The 16,784-nt window shown below is 41.6% G+C and overlaps 1 protein-coding gene across 1 annotated transcript in view; it reads left to right on the top strand.

The window, feature by feature from the left end:
• Positions 1-16,784, top strand: part of LOC124466113 (receptor tyrosine-protein kinase erbB-3-like) — a 147,506-nt gene that overhangs the window by 118,709 nt on the left and 12,013 nt on the right. The window contains 5 exon segments of the mRNA XM_047017791.1: positions 11,424-11,581; positions 11,663-11,716; positions 11,841-11,982; positions 12,160-12,279; positions 12,434-12,532. Of these exon segments, the coding sequence (XP_046873747.1) occupies positions 11,424-11,581; positions 11,663-11,716; positions 11,841-11,982; positions 12,160-12,279; positions 12,434-12,532 (573 nt within the window).

Raw genomic sequence — 16,784 nt, 5'->3', positions numbered from 1 at the left:
AAAAAACATCAGCTTCACCAAGTTGGGAGAGGAGCAGTGTGAGCCCTGCCTGCTGCACGACGTCCACACTAAGGCCGAACACCAAGCTACCGCCAACCTGGGAGATAATAATCCAGATCAAGACTGCCCTATCTGCGAAAAGACACAAGCTAAGAGCGGGGAGAGGAAGGCACCACTACAAATCTGATGCAGTAAAAGAGCAGACTGACGACCTCTTAATTAGAAGTGCTGCATTGCATGCCTCGCATGCCATGCTGCCTCGCATGCCAGGAGTGAAAACAGCTGTTTTCACTAAGCGGATCTCCATCTTCCATGAGACCTTTGCCACGGTTGGAAACAAGTCCGGAACAAAGAGAAAAGGCATCTCTGTAATCTGGCATGATGGGATTGCTGGGAGGAAGGCCGAGGAGGTGGCATCTGCCTACGTCAGCGCACTGAAGAGGGAGCGGGATGTCCCTCACATCATCTTCTGGGTGGACAACTGCACAGGGCAGAATCAAAATTGGTGCCTGTTGACAACCCTGGGGCCGGTTTTTCAAAAGTTTTAATCTGGATCAAACTGATCCAGATTTGGAAATATCTTTTTCTGCTATCCAGGATCACATAATCCATTTGATTTTTATTTAGGTTTTTCAAAGCAATGTGGGATTGGATTACTCTGATCTGGATTCTAATTTTTCAGGATTACCAAATCTGGATTACCTGTGGTCTAAATGGGACTATCACAATTTAGCTATGTAAAGAACAACAGGTAGAATAGTGTGGGGTCACTCCAATATGCTTTATTTGAACAGAAAATAGGACTAAACGGAACAGCAAACAAACAATATAAACATCCCCCCTCCATTGTCCATGTCTTGGAAACAGGCAGTCCACTCATACATGGTTGTGAAAAAATCTACTGTTTGTGATGTTCTGAAAAGTGTTTCAACTGCATTGGCCAGCCTGATTAATGAGTTTGTTAAATCATCATAACATTTTAGATTTACTTACTGTGACAGTATGGGTCATAGTAATTAATATGGGTTTCTGCAGCAGACGTCCTATGGTAATAGTCAGTAGTCAAGAGATATGTATGATGAACATAATGGATTAAGATACCTAAACTTGGGTATAATCCTAATTAAAGGTTTTGCAGTCCTAGACTCCCAGTTCTAGACTGCAAATCGCTTTCAAGTAAGATCCTTTATTTTATGTCACCCCCAAAATCCCACAGAGATGTACCCTCATGGGCCTTCTTTGTTTTTTTTCCGAAGGATGACCAGATCATCCAGGCCAAGCTGATTTTTTTTCTTTTGGGGAATATGCCCAATATTATTGGAGCAATCGACTGCACCCATGTGCATACACAAGCACCTCATGAGAATGAGTGGGAGTTTGTAAACCGAAAGTGGAGACACAGCATCAATGTTCAATTTGTGGGCAACTGAGCTCCTCATCACAAACTGTGTTGTGAAGTGGCCTGGGTCTGTCCATGATGCGCGCATCCTGAGGGAGAGCGCTCTATATAGAGAGCTCAAAACCAACCGACCAAATGGTATCATAGTAGGAGACAGTGCCTACCCTCTTCTACCATGGCTGAAGACCCCTTTTCTGGCTAAACACACGCCTGAGCAGGCCCGCTTCAACATTGCTCATTGCAAAACATCCAACAAACATATCAGAAACTTTAATACTTTCATTTAATAGGCCAACTTTTGTTTACATAAATGTGCAAGTATTAGATTCATACAGTTTTTTTTACTCTGTAATAATATAACGTGAGTTCTCAAATGTGTAAGTTATTTCAAATGCCAATCTCTCGTAGTTAACTATATTTTCTTTTAAAAGAAACTGAATGAACATTTAGTGAAATAGTCTGCTTTTAAACTGCCTTTAATTTAAATAAAGCACATCTATAAGAATTGGAATGAAACATTTTAACATATTGTAAAAAACATAATAAAAACGTTTTATGTTATTCAGTGTACTTTTGCATGAATTAATTGTATAAAATACTGAAAACAATGATGAAATTGAACAACGTGGCAGTTAACAAGATAATGTTATACATTTACTAAATATAAAAATAGTCTAAATACTTTGTTTTCCTGAAAATACAAAAAAAACAAAAAAACTACTTTGTAGTTACTGCACTTAGCTTCTGCATTAACTGTATAACTATTACGGAAATGAAAAGCCTGAGTGAAGTATCTGCATTTTTGGGGTCATGGGTCAAATCTGTGGCCAAGTTTTTTAATAAATAAATATTACTTCATTAATATATGTTCAATCAGTGCACTACCACAAATCTATCTACAACACATCTGGCAAGTCTTTTATTTGTCAGGTGCACAGAACAACACAAGGTTAGACTGGGCACTGAAATTCTTAAGACAAGACAACGCAAGCACCTGGCATAACATAACATATATAACATATATATATACAGATTAGCAACCTCATAGTTGAATCAAAACGAATACATTTGGCAGTGTAAAAATTGACCTAATCTCTATGATTTAAACGTCATTGTAAGTTTTTCCCTTCTCGTGATATTTTCAATTTCAGGCATTTAGCCTACTCATATTGCATTCATTCATTAATAAAGAACCCCCTTTTGAAACTTATTTTAACCAGAGATGGGCAGTATTTCAATTACTTGTATTTGACACACATTTCAAGACTTTTGAGTATTTTGTCATTTGTATTTGATAGGGCTGATACAAAATCTAATGTAATTTGTAACAAAATACTTAAGAGTGGAGTAATTCTGTATATAAAATACTCGAAATACTCGAAAGACAAATCAAAAAGCGGTTCAAGAGTTCAGTCTTCAGATCAAAGCTGAGTTAGAGACCCTTTCTGGAAGACACCAGAAAAGACCTGCTTTCTCTTCAGCAGTACCAGTACCCACTTATCAAGCTCCTTTTTGCTCCCTCCCCTCTTCAGCTCCGGTTGAGAGACTGTTCTCGTTTGCAGGAATAATATTCAATCCACACAGGAGGCGGTTAACCCCAGAAATGTTGGAAAAGTTAGTTGTTCTTAAAGGCAACTAAACTGGCTACTCAGTGGTTGGGTCTCAACTCACTTGTTAAGTTACCTGTTCACTGAGTGAGTGTGTGAGTGAATGTGTGAGTGTGTGGCGACTAAATCCCTTTCTGAGAATGAGTGCCTACTCATCCTCTGACGCCGACTGTTTCCGAAAGTAGATGTACTTCCTCAATAATATTAGCTTATATTGTACATCACACATTACAATTGTGTGTCATATCACAAAGTAAAATGAGCAAATTTTTATCACCCAGGCCTCTTTGCTTGTGGCGTTTCTGCAGCTGCCTTTCAGTAAAGCAGTTAGCCTAGCCATCTCCCAGAAGTTAACGAGCTGCTAAACTAATGTTCTGCTAAAGATAGTCACTCGAGTTTTCGTGACGTTAGTGATGTCAGTGACTGTGGCTAGCAAGTTAGCCACCGTTAGCTTCACTTTTCGCCACAAAAACGTAATTTCTACTTAAACCGTGCAACGGAACGTAAATCCCAATACAAGCAACTCACTGGCTACCAAGACGTAACGTTGGACACCTTGGTTGTCTATGTAGTCCAAATATTAACAAAGTTTTAGGGGGGCAAAAAAATAAAATAATAATAATATATATGTGAGATAACAATGGTTGTGCCCTTGCCGAAGGCAAAGTACACCCAATAAAGAGTAGATGCCGCATTGGCTGCTGGGCACGAGAAATGCGGCCGCCATCTTGGAAAGGGAAAATTCTTAGTTGCTTAGTATCAGAATATACAAGATACCAGCACTGTGCAGCATATTCCTGCTCAAATCGGCGGACATTCGCAAACAGAGCTCGGGGGATTACTTTTCACAAGTAAAATTTAACATTGCCATACTATTGGTTTTATTTTGTGATAAGAATAACCATGTCCTGTATCATAGCTACATGTATGACCTTTGCAGCAAAGCAAACCGCATGAAAATCAGTTCGGTATGATTAATTAAATGCGCTGACAGCTCATTGGCCCAGCCAAACAGATTACACTGAGTGGAGCGGTTGACCTTTCCAACATGGCGGCCCCACGGCTCGTCAGCACCAGTAGGCAGTAGCGGTCGATGCGGCGTCTACTCTTTATTATGTCATGATTAGTATCATCACATTAGCCTCTGTTGCCCGGGCAACACATACTACTGCGGCCTATGATGCATCTGTTTTCAATCGTTAAAATAAACATTCCTCACAAATACATTTTCATTGTAGGATTTAGTATGACATTAGATTACAAGTAAACAATTTGTTGGTGACATTATCATTACCTGTGGTTTCAAATCAGTGTAGCTCACTGCAATGCTGTAGCCTACGCGAGACACTACTACAGTAGCTAACAAAAACATCTCCACAGCTGCGTTTTGTCAGCTTTGGGACAAAGGTTAAGAAACGGTTGACATTTCAAGGTGAAATTGCACATGGTATATCAGAATGATGTCATCCTGTTTAACTAAACAGATAATCACAATTATGACAGGCCAAAAGACTGCGGCTAGATTTGAACCTGTGACTTTGCTCCTTGCAGTGCAATGTCTTAGCCTACTGAGCCATTCTCAGTGTTGAGAACCATTGTGGACAGTTACTGCATAGAAGAGTAAGCTATTTGTCCTGTGGCAAGCTTTATAAGATTTGGCTGAAGTTTAAACAGTTGTAATTCAGTGATCTTTTGAGATATCAAGGCAGGGGCAGGGGCAGGCAGGGCAGGGCAGCTGGATGAAGCTGTTTTGGGGGCAGTGCTGAAGAGAAGCTGTCCAGCAAGGGGTCTGTGTTGCTCCAGCATCCTCTGTTGCATCCTCTGTTACACTCAGCATCCTCTCTTGTTGCTCTCAGCATGGTCTGTTGCATTATGTTGAGCAGGCCTCTGCATGACCTGTAAAAGTGAAGAAAGGGTCCGTGTCAGTGGTGAAAAATTTAGCTTTTTCCGTCTACACTTGATACAGACTTCAGTTGTGACTGTAAAATGCAGTGGCAATACTTGAACTTGAATCCCAATGTGTTGGAAATTACATTTACATTTAGTCATTTAGCAGACGCTCTTATCCAGAGCGACTTACAGTAAGTACAGGGACATTCCCCCGAGGCAAGTAGGGTGAAGTGCCTTGCCCAAGTACACAACGTCATTTGGCACGGTTGGGAATCGATCCGGCAACCTTCGGATTGCTAGTCCGACTCCTTCACCGCTCAGCCATCTGACTCCAGTCACTCAAAACATAGGCTCTAGCAAGAGTATTTAGCTCTAAACTGGTCAACATACACATCTGACCAAAGACCTGTTAGAGACCTTTAAATAGGCTGACCGAGTGAAACTAGCCTGGCTAATGTAGGTCGCTTTCTCAGGAAAATGACAAATGAAATAGGCTTGTTTTGAAAGATCCTATATACTGGCTATCTTCTGCAGACACTTGTCTACAAAAAGCAGTCCTCCCTGACGTTTTAGGAGTAGAATTTAGTGAATGACGATATTGTTTACACACTGCCAGTGAGCGAGCCGAGTCTGTCTTTGAGGCTAAATCAAAACAATGTACCCCCGGGACTCAGTCTCACTCCACTTGGAAGTTTTCCACAAATCACAAAAATAATCGAAGCATCTGGCTAAAAGCACAATTCCCACATATCCTAAAGGCTGCCCTCCTCGAGGGTTCGGTAACAAACACATTTTTGGTGTCGACCGAACTGTAAAATGGTGAACTTATGAACATGACGCGACCAAAACATGGCTGCCGCCTAAGCCTATGCGGTCTCCCTGGCACATAGGCTTATTACAAAGACTTTCACGACCCAAATCTAAATTCTGAGCCAACAGGTCTGTGGGGAATCGCTTGTTCTCCTAAAAGCTGCCCTCCTCTAGCCTGACGTTGTCATACTCATAATTCTAGTCAGAATATGAGTCTGAGAACTCTCTGTTGGGCTTTGACTACAGGGCGTGTTTCAAACGAGCCTGGAAAACAAATGCCTCTTTGCTCAATTGGATAGATCTACAACCAATCAGAGCAACAGAGTATGTGACGTATGTTAAGCACCGCATAGTTGTTGTCAACAGAACTAAACTACAAGCAGACTTGAAGTATGCTTGAAGAATGAATACAAACGATTTTTGCCGGTGTTGTAAAATTAATTTAAGGGTAGGGAGAGTACTTGTTCACACGGTCAACCTTTTTGAGCGAAACAATAAAGGGCAATGCATATACGAAGTTCTCCGTTTAGGATTACAACTCCATCGGGGCCAGCTGATAAATTAAACTTTTACCGAATCCCGTAGGAAGGACGGCAAAAACATATTTTCCATCGACAAATGCCTTGATTGCGTCTCTCTGTTCCTCTTTCAAAATTAATGCGCTGTCGATGTCTTCTAAAACAGACTCGATGGCAGAATCACAACATCCCAGATTTCCAGCGGTAGCCATGTTTGTTCAAAACGAATTCAACTTAGGCGCTCTTTTGTGACGTGGGTGATTACGTTACTGTTGATCATCTGTCCATCATCGTATAAAGCCCGCCCTGGCAATTTCATTGGTTCGCCCAGATTCTGGTTTTCTTTAGTTGGTCCCCAATACGAGACCCTCCAGACCCAATTTCCCGAACAAATTTATTTTGGGCGGGGAGAAGTTGGGCTGGCAGCCAGGCTAGCCCTCCTCTACCTTTTTGATGAATTCGCCGAGATGCTACATGATTCAGTAATTACACAGAGGGATAACGCTAGCTACTTTTCGAGTTCGGTTTTCCGTCACTTCAAACTCACGATCTACAGGTCTCAAATTGCTCAAACCTTCACCATAGTTCAAGAGCAGTGTACTTTCACGAACCCAATCATTGATTCTAGCTTGAAATGTGTAAAAATATGACTTTCCGAACGTGGCTGCCTCCAACACGCCTATCAGGAGATTCCAGTTGAAAACAACGATGGCCGCCGAAAAATAAATTATATTCAACGGCGAGCTGCGATTGGAAGCGAAATTAAACAGGAGCTGAAGACCAAGGGTGGGGGCTTGGTCAGCACACCATTTCCAGAAAGGATGTGTGTGCGTCTCGCCAAGCTTGCGCGTGTGTCAAGTAGGTTGACCACCTGTCCCTCTTTGCGCTGTATCTCACAGCATATTCAATATGCGACGTGCGGGACAAGGGGTGAAAATGCTGTGCGACACAACGCAAAGCAGGACAGGTGGTCACCCTAGTGTCAAGGAGCAGGATGAGCCTGTGAGAATTTGAAGCGCGCGCTGTGGAGCAATTCAATTGAATTCAATCATATATAGACATACGAAGGTGAAATTGTTTATGGTACTTCAGAGTGATGTTGTCTTGAACCCTATTAGGTTTGAAAAACCATAAGTCAAAATTATATTAGATTTATTGACACAAAGATATTGAAGCAATGTGGAAATTTACATAAATACACCCCTTTCAGCCATTTTGTATTGCATCCAAAATTGGAAAGTACAAGAAAATTCATAAGTCTGACAATGTGTCCTTGAGGTTTTTTTGTTCCCCATGACAAATAAGGCATGTATACCAATTTACAGGCATTTTTGACTAATGGGACGCTGGGGAAATCACGTAGACTTTGGGCGTGTTTTATAGCGCCACCTATAGGCGCACATGGGCCACTAGCCGTGTGGGAGTAGTGAGGGACCTGTTGTATCATTGGGCCAAATTAGAAAAAAATCGGGAAATAAAGATAAAACAGCAGTCTGGTTTATTGCTAACGCCTGTCTAGATAATCTCTTTGAAAGAACTGGAGAAAGGCAGGTGCTAGATACAGGATACGTTAGCATTGCTAGTATCTGTTACTAGTAACACCTAGACTGTAGGCATGTAAACTAGTTTAGCTTGCTAACGCAAGAGCATAGGTAGAATGTGTGATAATTTAGCCTAGTTTATAGAGGGTTTTCTTGGAGGCACTCCGCATCACAACAAAGCACTGGCACTGAAGTATATCCCGAACGTCGTCAAGGAAAATGGTGAATTATTGCCGTGTTTCAGGTTGTACAAATAGGAAAGATTGTGAAAAACATTTGGTATATTATCGACTTCCAAAAGTTAATAAAAACCAGGGAAAGGAATGCCAGAGATTGTCAGAGGAAAGGAGGCGCTTGTGATTGGCAAAGCTCAACCAAGATCTACGAGGGAAAAATCTGGACAACATACGGATTTGTTCGGCACATTTCTTGTCAGGTATTGTGAAATGTTTATTTCAGCGGCTCATAACAAATATTCTATTGTAATGATAATATTTTTAATAGTAAATAGTAAAAACAATTACTGCTTTTATTGTTTTTACTGTGCGCTTATTTGACTGTAAAGCTGACATTGACATAATATAATTCATATCAAACTACTGCATGTGTATGGGTTCGGCGAGAAAACCAGGTAGTTAACAATATCGGGATATCCAACTGAAGGCAGAATCACCGGGTCGTCACGGATCCAAGTAGAGGGAGCTAACTGTTAGGGATCTGCACCGCCAATAAATCCTAACTTCTCAAAATATCGACCCTTTTATTGTGGTCCAAGTCCTTCCCTATATGCCTTTGGATCTTGGACGCGTTTTGATGACCATTTCGGTCGTTATACCGAGTATAGAATATATGTTCTTTGGTTGTACTCCGTTCAGTTGTTTACACCGATTGCCTCCAATATGGCCGCGCATCCGGGTTACCACCCAGAACGTGACGTCGGTGAAAACCCTCTATTGGCAACGGGGCTAACGTTGATTCATGTTCCTGACTGTGTTTCATTCAAATAAATAACCTGTGTTTTGTAAATCTACAATTCACGATGCATGTTTGTCCAGATCTTTGTCATGTTATTTTTCAGCAAGATATCTAGAGCTAGCTAACTGAAGCAGAGTAGAATCACGATATGGTTTGGTTGCTAAGCTGTAGCCTAACGTTCTACCAACCTAAGTCAATCCAGTTTGCTTCAACAATAGAAGTGAAAACAAGTAATGTTATAATTTCAAATATGTAGTCAATCTGTTGAAAACAGTGTTGTGTAGACACAATAGATTTATTTGCGCGTTTTTATTTCAAGTCTCCAACTTCGGTGTTTTAGCGAGTGCTGCTGTTGGCCGTGTTGCGTTTTTGCTCCCCAGCTTCACTCGTTGAAAAGAAACCAATCAGCGCGCAGCTTATCAAAATATTAATGAGCATACCATAAAAGGAGAAAAGCTAGTGTTTTTTCCCAGGAACATTTCAGAGGATCTATCAGGGGGCATAGAACAGCATCCATTTTCAACCCATTTTCAACCCAACCAATGTTACATGTTCGGAGACCTTAAGGAACAGTGTGAAATACCAAAAAACAGTAAATCGCCCCTTTAAACACTGTAATGGTTGAATGTTCAGAAGATGAAGTGCAAGTAGAGGTATTGGGGTGCAAAGGTGCAAGATAAATAAATACAGTATGGGGATGGGGTAGATTGGGTCGGCCATTTACAAGTGAGCTATGTACAGGTGCAGTGATCTGTGAGCTGCTCTGACAGTTGGTACTTAAAGCTAGTGAGGGAAGTAAGAGTCTCCAGCTTTAGTGATTTTTGCAGTTCGTTCCAGTTATTTGCAGCAGAGAACTGGAAGGAGAGGCGGCCGAAGGAAGAATTGGCTTTGGGGGTGACCAGTGAAATATACCTTCAGGAGCGCGTGCTACGGGTGGGTGTTGTATGGTGACCAGTGAGCTGAGATAAGGCGGGGCTTTACCTAGCAGATACTTGTAGATAACCTGGAGACAGTGGGTTTGGCCTTTTCACTAACCTTTGATAATATAAAAACACACCCCAGACCTAGGGTGACCAGGCATCCTGCTTTATGCGGGACTGCACAGGATTTTTATCCCGCGTCCCACATATTGAGACGATGTCCTGCATTTTCATTGACTAGTTTTAAAAAGTCAAACCATTAGAGGAGAGACACATTTCTAAATTCTGGCTTTTATCCGATGGCTGTAGAGGGCTATGTTTAATATCAGTATAAGTTTCTACACATGGGTCAAGTGCAGGTGGACCTGTCATAGTCTTTGCTGCATACACTATGCCCCAAAGTGGAAAATTGCAAGTTACCAAAAAGTCACAAACTATGCAGATTACATCATGGAAATGTATTACCACGAAGAAAAGGACATGCAGCTACAACAAACTTTGTGAAGTGCATTGTGTTGTCTCCTGGTATAACGTTTCACAGTTCTTTTTCAGTTTTACACAGGGGTGGGGGAATACGATAGCCTGGCTGCCAGCCCAACATATCCCCGCCCACAAAAAAATTGGGTCGGGAAGTTGGGTCTGGAGGGGCTGGATTGCGGAAAAACTATATCCGAACAGGAGCTGTTCGGACCAATTAAATTGTCAGGGCGGGTTTAAAACGATGATGGAGAGATGATCAACAGTAACGTAATCAACAACGTCACCAAAGAGCGCTTGGGTTGAATTCGTTTTCAACAAACAACATATTACGTTGATCTGATTGGTTTTAGGTCTATCCAATTGAGCGAATAGGCATTTGTTTTACGAGCTCGGTTGACACACGCCCCATAGTCACAGCCCAACGGAGAGTTTTCAGACTCATATTCTGACTAGAATTATGAGTATGACAACGTCAGGCTAGGAATACGACGTAAGCTGTTTTGATGAAGTTTAATAGAGGGATTGACAAAGAGTACATAAACATTATAAATGTATAAGAAAGTTATTTCATCTAAATGTTTACTGTGTAATTGCTTTTCTTAAGTTGCATTAAAATAAAATGCATTTATTAAGTCCTATCATTTGCATAGTCAGTGTGCTACTGAATCAACCAGACAGCAAAGTTTAGATGTCATGACCTAAGGGGCAGAATATAAATGTTTATTTTTAGGTTAGATAAACAACTTTAGACTACCTCTCAGCATTATTTATGTGTCCCACATTGTCCACACAAACATATTCTCTGTCCCACATTTGGTTTGTTGGGAACAAACCCTACCCTGATTTATTGTAATATGAACATTCTATTTTACCTTTGCCTGCATGTTTTTTATACTTCAGTGTTTTAATCCCGTTTTTCATCTTGATTCGCTGTGTGAACACTAAATCTTCATATCCTGCGTTTTATCAGTGTATCACTAATCTTATTCTACATTTTGTTTGGGCTCTTGAGAAATGTATTGATGTGTCAGCCTCTCCCAACATACCTTTTCTGTCATGTCACTGTACAACTACACTGCAAAAACTTTGACTTCAAGTAAACTGCAATTTTTTTATTTTATTCTTATTTTATAAAGTGACATTTTCTTACTACACTGGCAGACAGTGTAGTATGAAAAGGGGATTTTGTATTTTGGGTTATTTGCTGTTTGAGATTTATGTATTGTGATTTTCCTTCTCCTCCTCTCTCAATTTCTCACTCTGTCTTTGTGTCTCTTTCCAAGGAAGCGAATGAGTGTTTGGGGTGTGCCAGTGCGAAGGACGGACCTTTCTGCGTGCCAACCTGCCCCAGTGGTGTGATCGATGGAGATAGGGGTCTCCTCTTCAAATACCCCAACAAGGAGGGCAGCTGTGAACCCTGCCAACCCAACTGTACACAGGGGTGAATGTGTGTGCATGTATGTGTTTGTGTGCCATTGCATTTCATACTGGTCCCTTGTTTTGACTCTGCGCCTTGTCACAGGTGTTCAGGCCCAGGTCTGAAGGATTGTTCAGAAGCAGCTAGACAAATAAATAGGTGACTGTCTTCCCCTACTGGTGGATTTTAAAACGGCACTGCAATACCACAAAAGACAAACACACAAACTTACACACACACATGCTCGACCCAGTCTCAATATAACCCCCCCTCCCTACCCCAGTCATCAGATAACTGGGATAACGCTTGGAGTCCTGGCAGGTCTAATCATCTGCCTGGCTCTGTTCACGCTGGGTTTGCTGTATCATCGAGGCCAGGCCATCCGCCGCAAAAGAGTCATGAGGAGGTACTTTGAGAATGGAGAGGTGAGAGAGGGGTAGTAAGATGACTAGCTCCATCTGACCAGGTTGTGGTTGGATGGAGCCTGGTCGACCACAAAAGCAAAGGATATATTTTTTACAGAATGTTAATGAGTAAATTAAGGTTTACTGTATGAGGTGTATGTTTAGGTGTGTGTGTACATAATGTGTGCGTGTCAATAGAGTTTTGAGCCATTCGGTCCAGGAGAGAAGGGGGCTATGTTCCATGCTCGCATCTTGAGGGCCCCAGAATTAAGGAAGGTCAAAGCTCTGGGATCTGGGGTGTTTGGAAGTGTACATAAGGTCTGAATCCGCTCACAATTTCCTCTCACTACGTATTTATGTCTGGGATCATTTTGTTTTCACACTGTTTTTGTTAAGTACTTTTTTTGTACTCTCATATGAAATGTATGCACAACAGTGCAAACTTGAATCTAAACTAATGATATGTATTCAGGGCTTGTGGATGCCGGAAGGAGATTCAGTAAAAATCCCTGTTGCCATCAAGACCATTCAGGATCGCACTGACAGACAGACCTTCCATGATATCACTGATGTGAGAGGAACCACTATGATCTCATCTGCCCAAAAGCATGCATGCATACGGAAAAACACTCACACACATACAACGAAAAGTGCTGAGCTAATGATGTCAGATTGAATGTTTGAAATGCCATAAACATTTTAATTAGGACAACAATATTCTGATGTCACAAATGTGCAAGAGTTACAACTACGGTGTAGAAAGTGCAAGGTGCTAGAAATGCCGTTGGCAGTGAATTGCACCAACCACTTAAAGATGGAAGGGAATGAGATGGAAGGGAATGACATGCCTAAGAACAGAAGATTATCCAGGCCATTAGCAGGGTGGATTGGGGTTCTGATTCAGGATGGAACCAAAGTTATCTATGCACGTTAATCCAGGCATCGTAAAGTTTAATCTTTAGGCCTTGTCTTTGGCTAGGTAGGACAACGTTCCTCAAAATGCAAAACTCCCAAGAACTCCCAACTCGGAAAAACTCCCAACTCCCAAAATCATGCAATGATCCCATGTCATAAAACCTAAAGTCTTGCACATGACCACAAAGTACATACAAATAGAATGATGTGTTGTATGCATGCAGATTTTCCTTTATATAAACACTGGACTTCCCTATGATACAGGTGTTTATATAATTAAATCACATGATTGGTGGCCACCAGGGCTGGACTTGGACAAAAAAATTGCCCTGGCATTTTTTGCTCAGACCGGTCCACCACAATCGGTCGGATTCTGAGCCACTGCATCTGAAACAAGAAACAGAAGGGGGGGAGGGGGGGTGGAGCCGGTAAGTAGGGGTGGGGGAAAAATCGATTTACATGTGAATCACAATTCGTGAATCTTGTAGCGATTCATATCGATTCACAAATTTCAAAAATCGTAGTTTTGGTTTTTTCAACACTTAACTGTCTATCACAGTCAAATAGAAACAAATAACACTAAACAGCAAACTTGAATCAAATGTAAGCATATATTGAATCCAAAAAAAATTATATATATATATAGAATAACATTTTTATTAAAAATCGTGAATTGCTTTTTAACCGAATCGTGACCCCAAGAATTGATTTGAATCGAATTGTGAGGTACCAAAAGATTCCCACCCCTACTGTTAAGAGATGTGATTGGGCCAGCCCAGTGTCAGTATGGAAAATGAACCAATGGGCCACTGTCCCTGCTTTATGGGCCGGTCGTTGGTCAATTTTAAGTAGATAAAAAAATCATATTGGCCCCAAGTGCGACGGCCCACCGGACATTTGTGTCTGAGAAACTATCAAACACACGCTTAAAGAATGTTGTGGGTATAGGATCAATATCTGAGGTTGTGGAGTTAGATTCGCTGACAATTTTGGAAAGTTCACAAAGTGTGATACAGGTAAATGTGCTCATGGTTATGTTGCAGAATCTACTGATGTCAGTTTCGACCCCACTATTAATTATACTAGCTCTGATCAAAGTTTTTTTTTTCTTGAAGAACAAAGCAAGCTCTTCACATTTAACTGCTGAGGATGGGGGTGGGACAGGGACAGTGTTTAACAGCTGGTCAATGGTGGAGAAAAGAACTCTGGAATTTATGGCATTTTCTGTAATAATGTTGGATAAATATTCTCTCCTTGCTAGACGGGTGGTTTTGTATCTTTGTAGATATTGTAGTGGATAGTGATCTTTGTTTTCCTCCATTTTCTCTCTGCTGCACGGCATTTTCTTTTCGTTTCACTAACATTTTTATTTCTCAGCCATGGGGAGATTCTGCTTGTGCACTTCTTTTTGGTTTTCAGTGGTGCAACAGAGTCTAACACAGTTAATAGTGCATCATTGAGGTTCTCTACCATTTCACTCAGAGAGCAATCATGATTAGTTGTGTGACTCCCACCTGTGTCCCTTCAGGCTTCACCCTGCCCTTGCACGGGTAGGCGGAGCCTGAGCCTAAAGTGCTTTATTGTCTACACCTGTATTTAGAGTGGGGCTATAAAAGGGTTCTCTCTTTCTCCCTCACACTCACACTTTGACCTTGGTATCCTAAACATATTGATGCATTCATTCACCCACTCATGCATGACATCGAACATTACCTTTTTCATACCCCTATCTTGTTGCTTATCGCTGTTGTTGGTAAATAAATACTTATCACTTGACTTGAAGCTGCCTTGTGTCGTGTCCCTCATTATGCAACGGTAACGCTTCACGAGTCTGCCGTTACATAATTTGGGGGCTCGTCCGGGATTCCTGTCGAAATATCCGGATCTTGGGCTGTTCGTGTGTTCAGGTGAGAACGTCCCACGTTTTGCATTGGTTATTGTTAAATCTTGTGCAGTCTCTGGCCAAGAAAGAGTGCTCCAGCTGGGCCTTTCCTTCGGAGCACTGGTTGTTGTTTTCTCTTTGTTGTTTTGGTTTGTTATTTTTGAGACAATCCTGGTCCGAAGTTGAATGACTTCTGTCAGGGGCACGCTTCGTACAGCTAGTCTGTAGCGAGTTGAGCGTTATCCAGTCGCCTCAAGGCCGGCACGTCTCAGAAGAGCTAGCCAGGACAGTTAGCTTCTTTGGTTAGGTATGTAGGAAGCCAGGACTGCCTTATTAAGCACACATCTTCAGTAGGAATAAGTGCCGGAAATCACCCAGTAGCATACTTGAAGAGTATTAAACTTCGAAGTTTAATCGCCATCAGCAAGTCTACTCCACAGTGGAGAGGGAAGCGCTAGCTTTAATCCTTGCAGTACAGCATTTTGAGGTCTACTTGGGCTCCTCTCCGAGTCCAATAGACCTTTTCACTGACCATAACCCGTTGGTCTTTATTGGGTGTGCCTTGCCTTCGGCGAGGGCACAACCATTGTTATCTCACATATATATTTATTATCATTTTTGTTTATTTTCGCGCCCCTAAGGCTCAGTCAATATTTGGACTACATAGACAACGGTGGTGTCAAAAGTTTGGTCTTGGTAGCGATTGCGTTGCTTCTATTCGGATTTACGTTCCGTTGCACAGTTTAGGAGGTTACAACGTTTTTGTGGCGACAAAGTGCCTTTAGTCGACAAAGGGTAATCTGTGCTAGCTACGTCACCACGTCAACACACGCTAGCAACGACGCATGGATACAACATCATAGAGACGTTCTAGCACACAAATTGGAACTTAAATACCACCCCAAAAAATCCCAACCATTTGGCTTTGTTGAGAAAGCGATTTCGAGTGGAACTGAAATCTCGGATGTTTGATTTAGGTTGTCAAAGTCTTTGTAATTTGAGCGAGTGCGGGTCGCCCGTGAGACCGCCTAGTCTTTTAGGCGGCAGCCATGCTAGGAGCGTCATAGTAGTATTTTCGTAGCTAATTTTATAGTTCAATTTTACACAAAAAAACTGAAAAAGGGAAATTTTATGACGATATGACTATTGTGAAGACAGCCAGGTGGTGAGATCTTAATGTAGGTTGCTGTAAAAACTTTGATTTGTTTGCTACGGGAGAGACCCGTCAGCCTTCATTGACGATTGCAGCAGCAACAACAGTGTTGTCAACGAGTGTTAACAGTGTTGTCGATCTGCGTCTGATGAGTATTTTCTTAATTTCGTACCAGGGTCAATTCTACGTACAAATGGAGAGCAGTGTTTTAAAGATATGGCGATTGTGAAGACAGCCAGCGGGTCAGCATATTTCATGCCAACATATATCAATGCCACAGCTATGGCTAAACTTTATTATGTCTTATTACACGGCTGTTCCTAATACTGTAGAATGCTCCATTCACTTGAATGGGGCTTCCCAACGTTCTGCAGTGAACAATTTTCTCATATTTGACCGTTGCAATGCATATTTGACAGCTGTCAAGGGAAGTGGCCTTTTTGCCTCTGATTCACGTCTTTTGTAGCACTCTGCAAGTAGTCCGGTAACTTTTCAACCCCAGCATACTCTGTTGCTTTGCAACGTCAGCTGATTTGAAGCCTAAAGAACATTCAAAGTCTATGAAGTTCAACGCTTTAGGCAAACTATTTCTCTGCTGATCAACAATACGAAGGGTAACAAATACATTGTAAAAAGACACACTGTGTTAAGTTATTTTTGTTGGCAAGTAGCCGTGTAATAAGCGGGATAATGCATAGAACGCCAGTCATTATTGGGAAAATAAGCCCCGACAGGGCGAACAGCACCCCGACGCGAAGCGAAGGCGTTTTGTTTCGCCCTGAAGGGGATTATTTTCCCAATAATGACCAGCGTTCTATACATTATCCATTACAAAAGAAACGTTCTCATTTCCGGCGCTTTCAAACAATCAGT

Source organism: Hypomesus transpacificus, unplaced genomic scaffold, assembly GCF_021917145.1.
Source record: "Hypomesus transpacificus isolate Combined female unplaced genomic scaffold, fHypTra1 scaffold_65, whole genome shotgun sequence".
NCBI classification, from domain to species: domain Eukaryota; kingdom Metazoa; phylum Chordata; class Actinopteri; order Osmeriformes; family Osmeridae; genus Hypomesus; species Hypomesus transpacificus.
Note: the sequence above shows the minus strand (reverse complement) of the source record. Positions and strands in the feature narration are given on the sequence as shown.